At 37.0% G+C, this 18,768-nt stretch overlaps 1 protein-coding gene across 3 annotated transcripts in view; it reads left to right on the top strand.

The window, feature by feature from the left end:
* LOC102807099 (glycerol-3-phosphate dehydrogenase [NAD(+)], cytoplasmic-like) overlaps positions 1 to 18,768 on the top strand; it is a 91,004-nt gene that overhangs the window by 27,415 nt on the left and 44,821 nt on the right. For 2 of the 3 annotated variants that reach the window (XM_085494587.1, XM_085494588.1), the window contains exons 4-6: positions 7,400 to 7,525; positions 9,484 to 9,622; positions 10,623 to 10,735. In XM_085494587.1, the coding sequence (XP_085350713.1) occupies positions 7,400 to 7,525; positions 9,484 to 9,622; positions 10,623 to 10,735 (378 nt within the window). The remainder of the gene's footprint in view (positions 1 to 7,399; positions 7,526 to 9,483; positions 9,623 to 10,622; positions 10,736 to 18,768) is intronic. The other variant, XM_085494589.1, reaches the window with a different exon arrangement.

Raw genomic sequence — 18,768 nt, 5'->3', positions numbered from 1 at the left:
CTGAGATACATTAGAGTCCACGGCGAATCAGTTTTCTCTGCAAGTTGGGAAATAAAGTAAACCAGAGTAGGGACGATGATTTTCAGCCCTGAAGGACTTACGTGTGAATCCTGAATTGTTCATCGACTGGCCACCAAATATTTTTGACTATAACTAAATTTGACACGTTTTTTTAAGCCCAATAAATTATTCATACATGTCAAGCTCTGTTCGATTTTTTCAGTCGAAAATATTCTTGTGGGAACACTTTTACGATACGGTATACATATAGACTGAACTCATTCAATGATCGTGACTTATTTTTGAAAATTGAATGTCAAATTTTACCAGACATGGACCGACGTGGATTCGGTATGGTTATTTTTGGAATTACTCATTAACATTTCCTCGTTTCTCTGCTCTGTCAAAATGAGTTACTTAGGATTTTTTTCACGTAACTGTCATTAAGATAATAAAAAATAGTACATTTAGAACAAGCACCCAAAACATGTAACAAGAGGTCACAGTTAAGTTGCTTTCACGATACAAGTGTCATACAACTATTAGATTTGAGGTGTCGTTCAGAATTTAACAATAGTTAATACTAGTTGTATGTTCACACTTTACTATCAAAACCACCATTTCGACCACTCATGTGCCAGTGATCCGTGTTTGGGTAAGCGGTTGGTGTTTCAATGAGCAGCTAGCGAAAAAAAACGCGATTAAAATGCGGTCTGTTTCCGGTCGGACAAGACCGCATGGTCAAAAATTAAGCGATAAGCGGTCGATGTAAAAGCGGAAGGTTGGGCGAAATGAGTACTGTATGCCCGGACTGTATGACCATGTTTCTCCGACGAAGTCTCGACTGACAATAATGCTGGCAATGAACGTTAGATAAACACGCACTGTTTGCGATGGAAAGCATATCACCCGTTATATCAGAATCGTCAACAACAGAGTATACAGATAAGATGTTATCATTTAAACCCTTCCAAAGATAGACATTATGCAAATATGCATGAAACGGCAGTTGTAGTCTTTTCTTCTAGCGTTTTAAAACACTAATTTAAGCAACGTTATTTTGCAATTTCGATCTTTTGTAAACCTGGGATGATGTATCAAATTCTGAAGTAACAGTTTTATAAATTTTTGAAAAATCAAGAAAAAAGTGAAAATTTCCCTTCTCGCTACCTTAAGATACAGTAAAGTTAACCAACTAAACAGAATGCTAATTAAAGCTAAATAATATTACAAACACATTTAGAATCACAATAAACTTACATGATACAGTACAGTACAATACAATACACAAACTACTATTGCTAAAGAGTGAAAAATCACATTCACTTTAGAGTCTATGGTAATATTTTAATATTTGGTGGAGCTGCTCATATATCATCTGCATACATTTTTGTATGTATTGTGTAGTTACCCAGCCAGTCCGACTCGAGTAGTGATTGGTTTGCTATTTCATTACATCTTGCAGCCTTTCAAACAGTATATTGCTACACATGCATCAATTGTTGTCCATATATTCCTAATTACAAGGAACAGTGAAACGTTTGCATATACGCCAGTAAGAGTACATTTTAGTAGCAAAGAAAAAAATTTACCGGAAATTTTTCGAGGGGTATATTTATTAGATTTTTGAGATTTGTCCAGGGGGTATGTTTATTTTGGACATGAGAGTAGTAATACAAATTCCTTCCATGTCCTCATTTGGTGACGCATGTCAAGCTATAAATGGGCATCAGTACTCATTTCGCCCAATCTCTCGCTTTTATCACATTTTAATCAAACGTGTACATCGCTTAATTTGAGACCGGAAAAGGACCATATTTTTATCCCTTTCTTTTCTCACTTGTATTTTAAAAACACTAACCGCTTGTCCAAACACGATCACTGACACATGAGTTGTCAAAATGGTTGTTTTAGTGCTAAAGTTTGAGGATTCGAGTATTAACTATTATTTAATTTCGAATGACACTTCCAATCCATCGTACGTTGTATCATTCGCGAATGCAACTTGAACTATGACCTCTTGTTATGTGAACGTTCAACAACAAGCTGATAGCGGGACTGTGTTCCGTTTGAATCCAGGGCTGCTACCTTGTTTCAACAATATGATTATCAAGACATTTACGTGATGCAGGCAATGCTGACTGCTGTAAAATTCCTTTAAAATTTCGGCTTTAATTAAATTTCATTTTTTCAATGGACGAATTCAGATGTGTGAAGTCTTGGTGCAGCTTTAATTAGACTTGGAGCATTCACTTCGGTAACAGTGGGAATTTTTTTCAGAAAACAAAGGCCAGAAAGGATAATGATATGCTAATGAGATGCACGACACTTGATTGCAACTTTGTTGCGATTCTAAGGCACTTTCGGATTTTTACACACAGACAAACTTGTACACAAACGAAATTTCACACTGTATAACATACTGCACAATAAATAATATCTACAAATAGATTTGTATGCATTTGCAGATTACGGTACTGTATACTACAATCTCTTGAATAGACTAATTCGTTAGCACCGGTCACTCTTTTAGTAACCGTGCAGACAGCCGTCTGACACAGTCGATTGCGGCATGTTCGACTTGCGGCAGAGTGACTGTACATTCCATGTTTAATCTAGACATCGGGGAAATTAAAATAAAAAAAGTTAATCAAAAAAAAAATACTCAGTATATTATTTAATGTAATATATATTTATTTTCTTATGTTTGATAACAAAAAGTATATTCTAAACGAAGTCAAAACAAAAACGAATGCATTCTTAGTAGCAAATGATCACGGTAACGGTCATGCTGCGTTTCACACAAGTGAATAACTTACTTGTTTTCGAAGTGTTACAATTGCTGATTATTAATCAGTAGTGATTACAATAATGTACAAAAAATAAATTCGTTGAATTGTTGTGAAAATTCAACTTTGGTCACATATAAATGCTTGATCCGATACGATATCCGCCATGTTAGTTCAAACATCTTTAGTGACTTGAAACTGTTATGTTGACCTGAAAGGTCAAGTCGCTAATTAACTAATCGAAACGCTGGATGGTGCCAACGTGATTAAATTACCATAGCTCATTTAAATATGTTAATGTAGTTCAGCGACCTCATGGTAAACGAAACACGGAAGAGATTTACCATTGTTGTTGTAGTGCGATCATTTGGCTTTGATGTTGACGGGAAAACGGCATGATTTTTTTTTTAAATCAAGAAATTAGTTGTTTTCGAAAGATAAGCTGAGCATTGAAGAAGAATTTAACACTTTTGAAGATAATAACAGCTCATAGTCGAAACGCAGTTTACCCAGTCACGTTACCCACAATAAACCTGTACTCTGGAATAAGCGTCAATGACTACGGAAAACCTTAATTAGACTCTAATTTAAGCGTCAGAAATCATTGAAATGTTCGAAAAATTATGCCCTAATTTAAAATTAAATGGTATATCTTTTTCTGAACTATGTGGTGGCTGTTTGGTTTGTGAAAGTTTGGGGTGCGGCTTATATTGCAGACTTTTCCCTGGGATCAAAACTTGTCAATTTCAACATGAAACAATGTCTCAAGTTAGGGGTGCGGCTTCTATTAAAGCTGCGGCCTCAAAAAGGAATTTTACGGTAATATTGAAAATCAGATGTGTTTTCCAAAAAAAACAAAGTGTCCCGGCCATGTATTTAAAATGCAAGCGATATTTCTGGGTTCAACAAGCGGTTGCAAAAGCGCCGGGCGAGTGAAAAAAATGATCGAAAAGCAGAAGTGAGCGGGAGGTTGGGTGAAATTAGTGCTGTACATTCAGGTCCTCTGCAAAAATACGGTCGGCAAAGATATCGGCAATGACGGCAAAAAACAACAACATTTGGTTATGTGAAATTGATTTGTATTTATGTAGGTCCAATCAATACTGTTGTATCGTCTATTTCGTCAACCGAACGTTACAACCCAGATCTGCTCGACTATTATTATTGCAAATGTCATTTCTTTTTCTCTGGTCAATGAATCCAGAATCAATTGGGTATAAGTACCTTATTTTAGAATGATTTTCATTTTGTTTCACATGATAGTTACCGTAAAAACTCGATTAATTCGCGGTAGTAAAAATAATTATTTTTTCAAGTGCACGAATTAATAGCGTCAAAACGGAAATGATTGGTTTTTGGTGCGCGAATTAAACGAGTACTTTTAGATCGATTCAAAAAGGAACTGTTTACATAAATTTATTTGTGATTTGTTTTGTTTTCCAATGAACACAATTACGGGACGTTTTTTTTAGTGCCTCTGAGACTCATGGCTAGCGACATTCATGGCGTATAGTCGAACAGAGAACACGCACTGCGTCAAGGACCACACACCATGTTACACTTGAAATGAAACAGTGAAAAATGGCAAAGGTCACTCTGTACACAAACAAACAATGAACACGTGGCTACAAAGTAGCCGTCTAGCTGCACTGCCTTTTTTTATTTTTCTAGGCATCGCCCGGGCGATGTTATGGCAGATATTACGAAGCCCATCTTGTCTGGAAAAATAACTCTGCGTTGATAAAATTGGTCTCAGAAAATGTTTAGAAAAAATAATGTTTCGCGTTGACCAAATATAATCATGCAAAGTATAAATTCAAAGTGTTTTAATACATTGGTGAGAGGTCGCATTTTACGTGAACAAGAAGGAAAAGCAGGCCAAAGTCAAAACGGGGTGCATCATGGACATGACACAACACACGCTGCGACAACTGAGTGATCAGCGACATCATTTTGGGACGCAATTGAACTTCAAGTACTTTAGTGAAACTTGTTGCGCGGCGATGCTGACATCAAGTGTGTGTTGACCGAAGTTTGACCCCAAGTCTGACCCCAAGTCACGCACTGAACTGGCGCGTTACCTTAGCAACCTTTTTCTTTCGTGTCCGCGCGTCAAACTAGTAAAATTGTTATTAATTATATCTAAAGGTACTGTAATTACGCAACTTGTATGCACCTCTGTACTGGCTTGAATATATCAACGTTGTTTACTTAGTGCACTGCTTTTCTAATTACGCAAATTTGTTTACAATATTGTACCAGCTCTGAATATTTCAACTTCGTAATGTATTGCTTTCATGATAATTAGTTTTTTTTAACTATTGTTAGGGCACTGACCCGGGGTATTAGGTCTGTGAATATTTCAATATCACCGACTTGATAATGCGTTGCATTCGTAATAATTACGCAAACATAAACATACCATACGTCAAATTAAATTTTACTATAATATAATAAACTCTGGGTAGCAGACTTCGATCGCATTATTCACGTACATGTCGACTGAACTCTAATAACCACGTGTTTGAATTACGTGCGGCATTGGGCAATGACATCTAGAGTTCATGCACTGATATTTAAATTCGGGCCACCCAGCTTGACACAAATCAATATAGTTCATTTGTTCAAAGAATCTTTCAACTCTCACAAATACCATGGACGCGAAGAGTTAACTGGGGGTTAAATGAAAGGGAACGTCTTTCTTGGACATAAAACACGTCAGTACAAGATTATGAGTGCAAGGTTAGATTTATAGAAGGTACATGACCGCTTAACTCTGTGTTTTTTCCCGAATCCGGTATAATGAAATGTGACACGAGGTCAATCGTCCGACCAATCAACAGTGTCAATTTACGCACCATATGGCGGTTAACTTAAATGACGTAATAGAATAATGGCGGACACATGGTCGATGCAACCCCGGGATGCAACTCTGTGGACCAGCGACGAAAAAGCCATGTACCAAGCTTTCCATCACGAAAATTCGTAATCGATGTGCTGACCGATGGATATTTATCAACTAAGTAATAATCTTGCCCAACATCTGTAGTGTCGTGGGGGAATGACCGAACCTAAACTGCTTGCTAACTGAAAGGCTGTGATGACGGAGATCATCTGCGATTGCGGCGACACCATGTATATTTTTAATGTTCATGCAATATATTCTGAGTTATCCACTTTGTTCTGGCGCTCGAATTAATAGGATACAATTTTAAACATGTTTTTGAACGCCGCGAATTAAAAGGATACATTTAAAAATTAGCGTTCGAAAATAAAATAAAATGGGTGCGCGAACTAATAGAGACCGCGAATTAATCGAGTTTTTACGGTAGTCTGATTTATCATGTTGCATTACAAACAGGAAGTCCTCGGCATGGGTCAGAGACGACTCGTTTTGATGAATGGCCTGGGTGTGGCTTGTGGGTAAGAATATAAAATGGATTTCGATGAGGTTGTGATTATTTGGATATTTGAGAACGAATTTTTACTATTGAACTGAAATTATCATGTCTAGGGGTGAATTTTTAATAGGTGAAATGATGTTAAAAATATAAGTTCTTCATCGTCTTGCGTACACCGCAACAACAAAGGATTATTTTCAACACAGATCAGCAGTCAAGAGAGTGGTGTTCGGACGTAACCCCGGAGTTAAACAGGACCCAAATTGAGAGGGAGTAAAACACAGAATTGGAAGAGCTGTCCATGCATTGACCAATCACACAAGAGCTCACAAACATCAACAAAATATTTGTTGTCGTACTTAACAAAGGGGTTTGGCACTAAAAACAATGGAACGTTTATAGACTTAACGTTGGATTTAGATCGTGTAATAATCCAAATCCCTTAGAAAGAGTTGTAAGCACAAATTTTCATATGACCCCATTCACGATATCTCGGTAAAACAATGTCCAATAACCAGGTTTCACAACTTGATGATCACAGTTTTGGAGTTTCGAAAGCTGCTAAAATAAATATGAATTAATTCAGTACTGCAACATCAGAATTATTCTTTAGTAAATAAAAGAATAGAAAAGGTCCAAACCATGTTGTGCTCTCTGAAATTAATGCAAGTTTTCTTGTAAAAGCAGGAATCACCATACCAATCATGGTTATTACGCATATTTTAGTGAATGTCGTTGACGCCCGGTAGAAACACTGTTGGCTTATAATCGTAGATGCCATCAACTTGTTAAATCTCTAAAAATAGAGTGGTGAGCTTATACTAATGGAGGGGCTTATGATCAGGGAAGTACGGTAAGTTAAAGAAGACTTGAAGTTTGCATAATGATTAATAAGTTAAAGGGTCTTGAAGTTTGCATAATGACTAATAAGTTAAGGGGTCTTGAAGTTTGCATAATGACTAATAAGTTAAGGGGTCTTGAAGTTTGCATAATGACTAATAAGTTGAGGGGTCTTGAAGTTTGCATAATAACTAATAAGTTAAGGGGTCTTGAAGCATTATGTAGTTGGCTGCATTATATTATAGTGTAGTCTGCACTCTGAAACATTCTGTGATTGGTTGCACTATGTAATGCAATATGTGATTGGCTGTACCATGGCACTTTATCCATGTTGATTATATAACACTGTTTTTAATTGGCCTACATCAGGTGCAGTGTGGACCTAGCCCTATTGAAATCATGCAGTATATAAAGATGCTACATGAAAACAAAAGAAAACATCACAACATCGACAACAACGACAAACACTACAAGTATCTTAACAAGAACATTAATGTATGTTCAACATTTTCATACTTTTTATTTTGACCGTAATGTTGTGCTGTCGCATTTGATAACGTTCGCAGAATAGTTCCTCGAAATATTTTTCTAAAATTCTAGTTGATTCAACTTTTTAACATTTGCTTAAAACATTAAGACATTCGTGTAATATACTCTACACTAGTTGTTGGTTTAAATAGCCATATTCCACTCACTGCGAGATCTTACGTGGCCAAGCTTTATGTCCTTAGCAACCAGTTGTGATCACATGACACAGATCAAGCTTTTCCCTAGAGACGGTGGTAGCGCCATTGTTCACTACGCTGTATTCCGTTCACACAACAATATCGACTGTACAAAAACACTCTTATGGTGAATGCAAGAGTGATTCTTGATTTATCTAAAGGATTACACGAATGGTGGGTTTTTACACGTTTCCTAAAACCAAAAACACAACCTGAGAAATGTGATTGGTGGATCTATGCCTGTTCTCGTGCCGATGACTTTGAAATACCACCTCGTCGCACAAGACACTTACAGTACTCGACCACTGTCCTCACGCATACCATAGCACCCCTTTTTGCCATGACATATTCTTGCACGATTTGACCTAATAGGTCAAGTCTGTGATTAACCAGAATGCTATAATTCTTTGGAAATTACCAAAGACTTTCTCGTAACGCAGTGCGAAAGTGAATCATCAATGTCGAAGTACGATCTGTTGGAATTGATTTCAGCGAATAAAATGCATGATTTTTTCAAAAATTGGTAACTAGCAATATTTGATAGGTAAACTGAATATGGCACGGTTACCGTGGTCTACGCAATCACGAAATATTCATGGTGGTCGTTATTACCAGTATTCGTTAAGTAATGATCAAAGACCAAGTTTTATGATTAGACAGTCAAAATAAAGCATTTTGAAAGGAATAGGCGCTTAGCTGAGCATGCACTTTATTGGAGGCAATGTTCCGACATTTAGACCCAATACCAGCCACTGCAAGGGGTGTAGAATTCGATTTTGAAACACCAAATTTACGTAAAAGGCTTTTGGGCCGTGGCACTGTGTTTGTCAACATCATCCATCATATAAACATAAAAAGAACGATAAAACAAACGGATTCCAAGCGTGGAAATAAGGACAACTAACAACGCAAAACGTTATGCAAGGACACCATTTTGAACCAAAGCTTGACCTGTGTCACGTGGCTGAAAACCATTGTCAGGGTTTCTTGCGGGACCTCGCAGTAAGCGGAATATCCACTATTTCTTGTCTTCTGGTGGAGAATAGGGCCAGCATCTCTCCTCCATGCTTCTCTGTTTTTAAGCCGCTACTTCTGCCGCTGCCAAAGTCTTATATCCCATTGATTTCTTTACTTTTCCACAGTTCTTCTCCAATTACCTTTTGGTCTTCCAACGTTCCGTTTCGCCCTCTGGTGCCCATGTTAAAGAGATTCTTTGGAGTTGCAGTTATATTCACTCAGCATGATATAGACATCTAGGTTGCTGAGAATCTGAACAGACTTCACTCAGACATTGTACATTCTTCTCAGACATTTAAACACGCAATATTTGGGTATTCAAATTGTTATGGGTCAATGACCTGTGAAGGTGTTAATGACCTGTGAAGGGGTCAACGACCTGTGAAGGTGTTAACGACTAACTTCAATCTTGGAGTTTGGTTAATACTGCTGGTGGTAGATAAATATTTGGAATAGTTTCCATGACAACCATAACATTCGTTTCTATGGCAACCATTGTGTCAGTTTCTATTACAACCATTGTATCAGTTTCTAAGACATGGTGACAGCACAGCTTGTGGGTTAATTTCTGTGTGTGTTTTACAAATATTGCATTTTGGGCGTTTCTTGTACCATTTATCAGACAGGGTTGGAGATGAGCTTTGGTTATATGTTTGTCAATCTTGCTGTTCAAATTACGCGACTCAATTTATTTCTATTATAATTTTCTAGGGTCTGAATATCAAGGATAAAGGCTTACAGTTGATTTCACATTTGGTTCACTCGTCACTGGATATTGACTGCAATGTCTTGATGGGTGCAAATCTAGCACCGGAAGTGGCATCTGGAAACTTCTGTGAAGCAACCATTGGTGAGTATGTCACATGACTGTAAATATCACATGACTGTAAATATCACATGACTGTTAATATCACATGACTGTTAATATCACATGACTGTAAATATCACATGACTGTAAATATCACATGACTTAATATTTTACAATATTTTGACATGTTTATTCTGAATCTATCCATCTGATTGGCTCAAGCAAGGGGTTATATCTGGTACTATAAGACCTGTGATCCTGCCCCAAAACTGAATAAACTGGTGTTAAATATCTAAGTGAATAAAGATCACACAACAGTGAGCAATGTTTATAGTGATTGTGGGTGTATGATCAAAACATGAAAACCTAGTACAAGTACTATTGCAAATTATTATTGTCGAAAATGTTAATGTAACACTTGGGAATTTGGTATCGTAAACAAAACCTCATTAGCATATTTGGTGGAGATAATAACTTGTGCTAAATGATTATCTCTCACCAAATATGCTAATTTTACAGAAGAGAGGTTTTGTATCTGGCATTAAAAAAAGCTTACGCCAGGTTATCTCCCGTCAAATATGCTAATTTTATAAAGAGACGTCAAGTGAGATTTGCGATAGAAAGTCTTGTGACAAATTTGTTATCTTTGTTTTTTTGTCAAAGCATGTACTGTAAAATACTTTATGTTCGAGGAATTAATTTGACGGTATTTTGTATGAAAATTGAGTTGATTGTTAAATATAGAAACAACGGTATATTCCCTGGATTTTATTTTCAATGAATCATTCCTTAAGCGAAAAAAATTCCAAGCAGAAATGTGTTTATTTTTTTTTGATATTCATTCGCTGACCTCATCACACGACTGTCAGCTGATCTCATCACACAACTGTCAGCTGACCTCATCACACGGCTGTCAGCTGACCTCATCACAAGACTGTCAGCTGATCTCGTCACACAACTGTCAGCTGACCTCATCATGTGACAATCAGCTGACCTCATCGCACAACTGTCAGCTGACTAGATAGTATATTTATTACTGCAGGTATTGTCAATGAGAAACATGGGCCAGTTTTGAAGGATTTGTTCCAAACAGATACATTCCGATGTGTTGTGGTGGAAGATGCAACAACTGTGGAACTGTGTGGTGCTCTCAAGGTAAGAACCCATTATATATGTTGCCATAGTTACATGTATACCATTATATATGTTGCCATAGTTACATGTATACCATTATATATGTTGCCATAGTTACATCTACCGTACTCGATCTGCGTTAGCGCCCAGGGGCCTCAACTCAGAAAATCACGATTTTTTAGGGGTGGGCGCTTACCCGAGCACCCCCCTCGAAAAACAGTGCAAATGAAATTTGATTCAAGTGACAGGTTACGTCTTTGAGGGAAATCAAATTACGAAATTAGTTGAGTCGTCATTGATTTTCACAATGAAGAAACAGAAATGATCACAAAAAATATGCACATTTTATTACAATATTAATTACGTACCGCCAGAATTTACGAAATTAAAAACATTTGGGTCTGTAGGAACACAGTCGAAGTCAAAATTGTCATATTATCTCCACTGAAGAAGGTGTTGGATCGTACGCAAACTCCCGAACAAAATCACTTTCCGCCATGATGCATTTACAGATTTCACCTGCAGCGGCGTCCTTTGACCTTAATGGGTCAAGTTTGTTATTAACCAATCACAATGCTGCGTTGTACTGACGCAATTCTTCGGAAATTCCCGAAGACTTTCCGGTAACGCAATGCGGAAGTGAATTATCGATGTCGAAGTACGATCTGTTAGAATTGATTTCAGCGAATAAACGACATAGTTTTTCCAAAAAACTAGTAACTAGCCATTTTTGAGAGGTAAACTGTATATGGCATGAAATATTTACCGCATTTTACTTGTATTAACAGTTCATTGACGAAGCGTAGTTTACGCACGGTTACCGTGTTATACGCATTCACAACATGTTCACAACGGTCGATATCCACGCTGTATCATATAAAAAACGATTACCAAAATTCGTTACGCAAGACCAAGTTTTAAATTAGTTGCATTTTGAAGGGGTGGGCGCTTTGCCGAATGTGACCCCAAATATAAAAATTGCGCAAAAGTGGGGGGTGGGCGCATGCCCGGGCATGGGCGATAACGCGGTCGAGTACGGTATTTTGGCTTCAGTGCGGTACAAAGGTAGACTGAGGCCTAGGAAAAAAAATTATGTTTCCGGTCAGTGCCACCACCAAAATTGCAAGCAGATTTTTTTTCACCTATTTTTCCACTGAACAGCCCCCTCTGTTGACAAATTGATGAACCCAGGAAAATTTAAGCCCAGGTTGATTGTTTAGCAAAAAAAAAAACCCGCCTCCAAATTTCTGTAAAAACAATTTTTGCAAGGTATCGTACGTGAGCATTGGTTTGAGTTGCATACACGAACATCAGTTCAAGTCACATGCACAGTACATGTTTACTATGATTTGACATTTGTATGGTTAAAATGAGTGAACTAATGTTTTTAATAATCTAGTATTGTAAAAAAAAAATTATGAATTTTGAGTAGTTTTGTATGTTTTTGCTTTATTTATTTTGAGGATTTGTATTTATCGTGTCGTGTATTTGTTATTCACATGCTATAGCAATGCACATAACCTGGGTGTAAATTCTCTCTTCTAATTTGGATAATTTTTTGACATCTGTCAAGTTTGCTTTAAAGTAACAAGAATCCACAGCTATCATTGGCTGACTGTACCCTCAAAGGTCATCACCATGGCAACCATTCAGGCAATACAGCTTTGTTACTACCTTAGAGTAGTAACAAATTCTGATTAGACTTAAAATACACCCTGAATATTCACTTTTGGTATGTGCTGGTTCTTGGATATTTCAGCTTTGTCGTCCTGTACTTCGTTTAGTAATTCGAACTTCCCAGTTTGTGTAAAAATGGATAGTTTCGCGATTTCAACACGGATAAAAAACAACAAATGCCTTGGCTTAATTATTTGCTGTGGGACGGCCGCTTAGGTATGTGCTCTGTTACTTGCAGCACATGAACCTAAAAGCATTAGGTAATCTTATCGTAAAAACGATTTGCTCCCTTGCTTATTGTGACACCCTCAAATCAACAGATTTCCTTTCCCCTCAAAAGTCGACAATGGTTTCTTCCTTTATTTTACACTATGACTCGAAACAGTGTTTTTTGCTTCACATGTTTATTTGCCTTCAATTAGGTTTTGGTGGCTGTCACTGTCGTCTTCTGAGTCTTGTCGATAACGTTTTAGTTCAAATTCATGTAGCTAACGCCGAAAAAGCTGATTAGCATAACAGTGTTTTTAATTAGTCCCCGTTCGGACGTAGTCCGAAAACGGGGACTTATGGTTTGCCCTGTGTGCGTCCGTGCATCCGTGCGTCCGTGATCACCTGTATCTCGAACATGCATGGGCCGATTAAGTTCAAACTTCACTCATACATCACACATAATATGGGACATATGCACATGCATTTTTTTCATGATCCGATTAACGATAGCCGAATAGCGGCCATTTTAAGGCCGAAAATGCATCAAAATCGCACATTTTCACCATTCCGGACCTGGATCTCAGTTATGCATGGACGGATTTTGTTCAAATTTGGTACATACATAAAACATAATAGGACCTTGATGCATGTCATTTTTTTTTTTGGATCGGGTTTGAAATGGCCGACTGGCGGCCATTTTGTTTTAAAGAATTCAGTTCTGGATCCGTATCTGAGACATGCCTGGATTGATCGAGTTCAAACTTCACACACACAAGGTACATCATGTCACAAATATGTATGTGCATTTGTTTCATGATCTCATTAACGATAGCCAAATGGCGGCCGCTTTAAGGCCGAAAATGCATTGAAATCGCACATTTTCACCATTCCGGACCCGGATCTCAGTTATGCATGGACGGATTTTGTTCAAATTTGGTACATACATTAAACATAATAGGACCTTGATGCACGTCATTTTTTTTCCCGGATCAAGTTCGAAATGGCCGACTGGCGGCCATTTTGTTTTAAAGAATTCAGTTCTGGATCCATATCTCGGACATGCCTGGACAGATCAAGTTCAAACTTCACATACACATCATACATTATATCATACATATGTCTGTGCATTTGGGCCAGTCCTTTTAAGGTCAAAAATTTACCAAAATTGCACATTTTCACCATACCGGAGCTGAATCTTAGTCATGCGTGGGCAAATTTAGTTTAAATTTTTTTTTGGATTGTGTTGAAAATGGCTGACTGGTGGCTATTTTGTTTTTACTGAATGCAGTTCAACATCCATATTGTTGCATATAAGCTGATCAACCACACTTCACACACATCATACAATGTGTTGTACATATGCAGGTGCATTTCGGATCAGACCACTGAAAGTGGTCTGAAATTTCGGTCATGATCTGCTTTGAATGTATATGTCACTCAAATATGAACGGAACGGGGACGTGTCATTGACAATGACTTGTTATCCTTGACTTTTCTGTTTCCCCAGAATGAATTACACCATAAAGAATTGTTCCAGGGAGTCTATAATAAGAATGAATTCTTGTTCTCCATAACAATTCACAACTGTTAGGGTCGTTTTGGTTACTGGTCACAGTGTTTTCGGGAATCTTGCAAATATCGATTGGGTCTCAATTACCTTAGCTATCGTCGAGGTAAATAGTCTCTCACTGTGGTTATTACAGGTTTCACTGATTTTTGTCGCGGAGTGATTCACGCCCCAAATTTTGGTTCCCCGAGTGCCTCTAAAAAATAACCTATCCTATTTTTGGCCTTGACCTTTTTTCGTTCGAAAGGCAAAGGATCGGACGATTTTTTTTGTTTCCAATTTGCTGTATGCCTAGAAACATGGCAACATTGTTTATTAGTGAATAAATGACATTTTCTGTTCCAACAAAGGATTTTGATATGCATAACAATTAAGTTACTGAAACATTTCCTGTACTCTCTCCAAGCATGACTTTCTGTTCAACTCATTGTTGAATGTTCAAGACATTGTACATAAAAACAAACTCTTGAACATGACAACATCACTTTCAGGCCACTGATCAAATACATTTGTTGCACAAATCATAAATATTGATGATTCGATTGCTGGCCGGGATTCATATCGCTGCTGTGGACAGCAACGACTGACAGATTGTATTGATTATGTGGCTCTCCTGGCACGGGCAACTGACTTTTAGACTCTTTTTTTTTTACTATTCTGACATTATCTGGGTTGCATATAAATCAGATACTGACAAGTAAGTAAGTAAGTAAGTAAGTACCAGTAAACAATCAGGGGCAAACAGTCAATATGGGAGTCTGTAAATAGCATCATAACACATGGAGGTACTCATGGTATCCATGCTGAAGTATAGCTTTTTAAAAAACCCTCTAAACACGTACTTATTTTTGTGAACTTACACCTCTTCTCAAATGCAGAGACTTAAAATAGATACCCTATATACATACTAAAATCACACTGTTTCCAAGTTGAGGTAACAAGAATTCATGAGATTCCTTTTTTCGCACTTTATTATACTATATTCTAAGTTACATTCGGTAAACACGGCGAGCAACACACAGTATATTATTACACATTACAATCTTATGTTTACAAATAATTCCAATGATTCTACTAGAGAATACAGTGATAGAAAATGTCAAATACACAATGTAGTCAAATCAGTAAGTAAAGATACTATGGACCCTATGGTATACATAAAATGTAACTACAAAATAAATGTTAGTGAATACAATATTTGTTTACGAAATCCTGCAGCCAAACATGGACATGTTGACATTCCCTAATATTGGTAAATCGCCAGTTGTGAACTTTAAATCTTATTTATTAGAATTGTCACATGAAGTTACACGGATAGGGAAAATATTGATTTCATTCGTCCAGGTTATATATTTCATATTTGTTAGTATATCTTTATGTTTTAAAATATATTAACAATATATCTAATTGGTGGTGGTAATTGCCAAGCCAATTTATAAAATTGTGAACTAATATTTTCGTAAATAACACTGCGAAATATGCCTCTGAGAAGTGTTACTGATCAAATATTTAATATTGCAATTTCTTTTAATTTTAATTAGTTGTATTGCAATGCGTTAGTAATAATTTTTTATTTCATTGTTGAGAATGAGTTATTCATTTGTTCTATAATATAATTTATCTACATGTATATTGGAAAATTATTAATTTCAATATTAAACATTATTCAACTACATGTATCCTTAGCAACACCAATAAAATCATTAATTACAGTATGTCACTAAGCAGTATAATAAAATACATGATGCAAAGCCCATTATAAATAGTCAAATGTTTATTAGTCCCCGTTCGGACGCAGTCCGAAAACGGGGACTTATGTTTTGCCCTGTGTGCGTCCGTTCGTGCGTCCGTGATCACCTGTATCTCGAACATGCATGGACCGATTAAGTTCAAACTTCACTCATACATCACACATTATATGGGACATATGCACATGCATTTTTTTCATGATCCGATTAACGATAGCCGAATAGCGGCCATTTTAAGGCCGAAAATGCATCAAAATCGCACATTTTCACCATTCCGGACCCGGATCTCAGTTATGCATGGACGGATTTTGTTCAAATTTGGTACATACATTAAACATAATAGGACCTTGATGCACGTCATTTTTTTTTTTGGATCGGGTTCGAAATGGCCGACTGGCGGCCATTTTGTTTTAAAGAATTCAGTTCTGGATCCGTATCTGAGACATGCTTGGATTGATCGAGTTCAAACTTCACACACACAAGGTACATCATGTCACAAATATGTATGTGCATTTGTTTCATGATCTCATTAACGATAGCCAAATGGCGACTGCTTTAAGGCCGAAAATGCATTGAAATCGCACATTTTCACCATTCCGGACCCGGATCTCAGTTATGCATGGACAGATTTCATTCAAATTTGGTACATACATTAAACATAATAGGACCTTGATGCACGTCATTTTTTTTTTCGGATCAAGTTCGAAATAGCCGACTGGCGGCCATTTTGTTTTAAAGAATTCAGTTCTGGATCCGTATCCGAGACATGTCTGGATTGATCAAGTTCAAACTTCACACACACAAGGTACATCATGTCACAAATATGTATGTGCATTTGTTTCATGATCTCATTAACGATAGCCAAATAGGGGCCGCTTTAAGGCCGAAAATGCATTGAAATCGCACATTTTCACCATTCTGGACCCGTATCTCAGTTATGCATGGATGGATTTTGTTCAAATTTGGTACATACATTAAACATAATAGGACCTTGATGCACGTCTTTTTTTTTCGGATCAAGTTCGAAATGGCCGACTGACGGCCATTTTGTTAAAGAATTCAGTTCTGGATCCTTATCCAAGACATGTCTGGATTGATCAAGTTAAAACTTCACACACACATGGTACATCATGTCACAAATAGATATGTGCATTTGTTTCATGATCTGCTTAACAATAGCGGAATGATGGCCATTTTAAGGCCGAAAATGCATCAAAATCACGTATTTTCACAATTCCAGAACCGGATCTCAGTCATGCATGGATGGATTTTGTTCAGATTTAGCACAATGTGTTGTACATATGCAGGTGCATTTCGGTCATGATCTGCTTTGAATGTATATGTCACTCAAATATGAACGGAACGGGGACGTGTCATTGACAATGACTTGTTTGTCTTAGAAACTATGGGCATTATCAGAGCATGGGTCTTATTTTGGAACTCCTGCCACAGCAACTGCACAAATCATACAGGCAAAGTAACAGCTTCTAAGGATTAATTCTCAACAACGATGAAAGGACCAGTTACTGCGACAAAGCCCTACTCCTCGTGAAAGCCACTTGATACAAAACCCACTTATCGCGAAGCTACTAGTAAGTTGCATCAAATATAAAGATAAAATAAAAAAATACTAGAATATATTTATTAACAGATTTGAAAAGGTTTAAAAGAGTACAGACTCACACTAAAAGGATCATAATCCAAATTTGAATTATAAAAATTAGCTATTTTAGTTAAAAATCTATTATATGTGGCCTCAACATGGGCTGGTTATGTATATAAAATAGTGCTACATCTAAAAGTTGGTTGCATATGTAAATTATACAAAGACAAACCTTCACAACAGCTATTTCGGCTACTTCACACTTAGAGAAAGACTGCATCAAAGTTTTCACAAAGACAAACCTTCACAACAGCTATTTCAGCTACTTCACACTTAGAGAAAGACTGCATCAAAGTTTTTACAAAGACAAACCTTCACAACAGCTATTTCGGCTACTTCACACTTAGAGAAAGACTGCATCAAAGTTTTCACAAAGACAAACCTTCACAACAGCTATTTCAGCTATTTCACACTTAGAGAAAGACTGCATCAAAGTTTTCACAAAGACAAACCTTCACAACAGCTATTTCAGCTACTTCACACTTAGAGAAAGACTGCATCAAAGTTTTCACAAAGACAAACCTTCACAACAGCTATTTCAGCTACTTCACACTTGGAGAAAGACTGTATCAAAGTTTTTACAAAGACGAACCTTCACAATAGCTATTTCGGCTACTTCACACTTAGAGAAAGACTGCATCAAAGTTTTCACAAAGACAAACCTTCACAACAGCTATTTCGGCTACTTCACACTTAGAGAAAGACTGCATCAAAGTTTTCACAAAGACAAACCTTCACAACAGCTATTTCTGCTACTTCACACTTAGAGAAAGACTGCATCAAAGTTTTCACAAAGACAAACCTTCACAACAGCTATTTCAGCTACTTCACACTTAGAGAAAGACTGTATCAAAGTTTTTACAAAGACAAACCTTCACAACAGCTATTTCGGCTACTTCACACTTAGAGAAAGACTGTATCAAAGTTTTCACAAAGACAAACCTTCACAACAGCTATTTCGGCTACTTCACACTTAGAGAAAGACTGTATCAAAGTTTTTACAAAGACAAACCTTCACAACAGCTATTTCGGCTACTTCACACTTAGAGAAAGACTGATTACAAAGACAAACCTTCACAACAGCTATTTCGGCTACTTCACACTTAGAGAAAGACTGTATCAAAGTTTTCACAAAGACAAACCTTCACAACAGCTATTTCGGCTACTTCACACTTAGAGAAAGACTGCA

Source organism: Saccoglossus kowalevskii, chromosome 20, assembly GCF_978046115.1.
Source record: "Saccoglossus kowalevskii chromosome 20, keSacKowa6.1, whole genome shotgun sequence".
NCBI lineage: Eukaryota > Metazoa > Hemichordata > Enteropneusta > Harrimaniidae > Saccoglossus > Saccoglossus kowalevskii.
The sequence above is the reverse complement of the archived record's forward strand: the minus strand, read 5'-3'. Positions and strand labels throughout refer to the sequence as shown.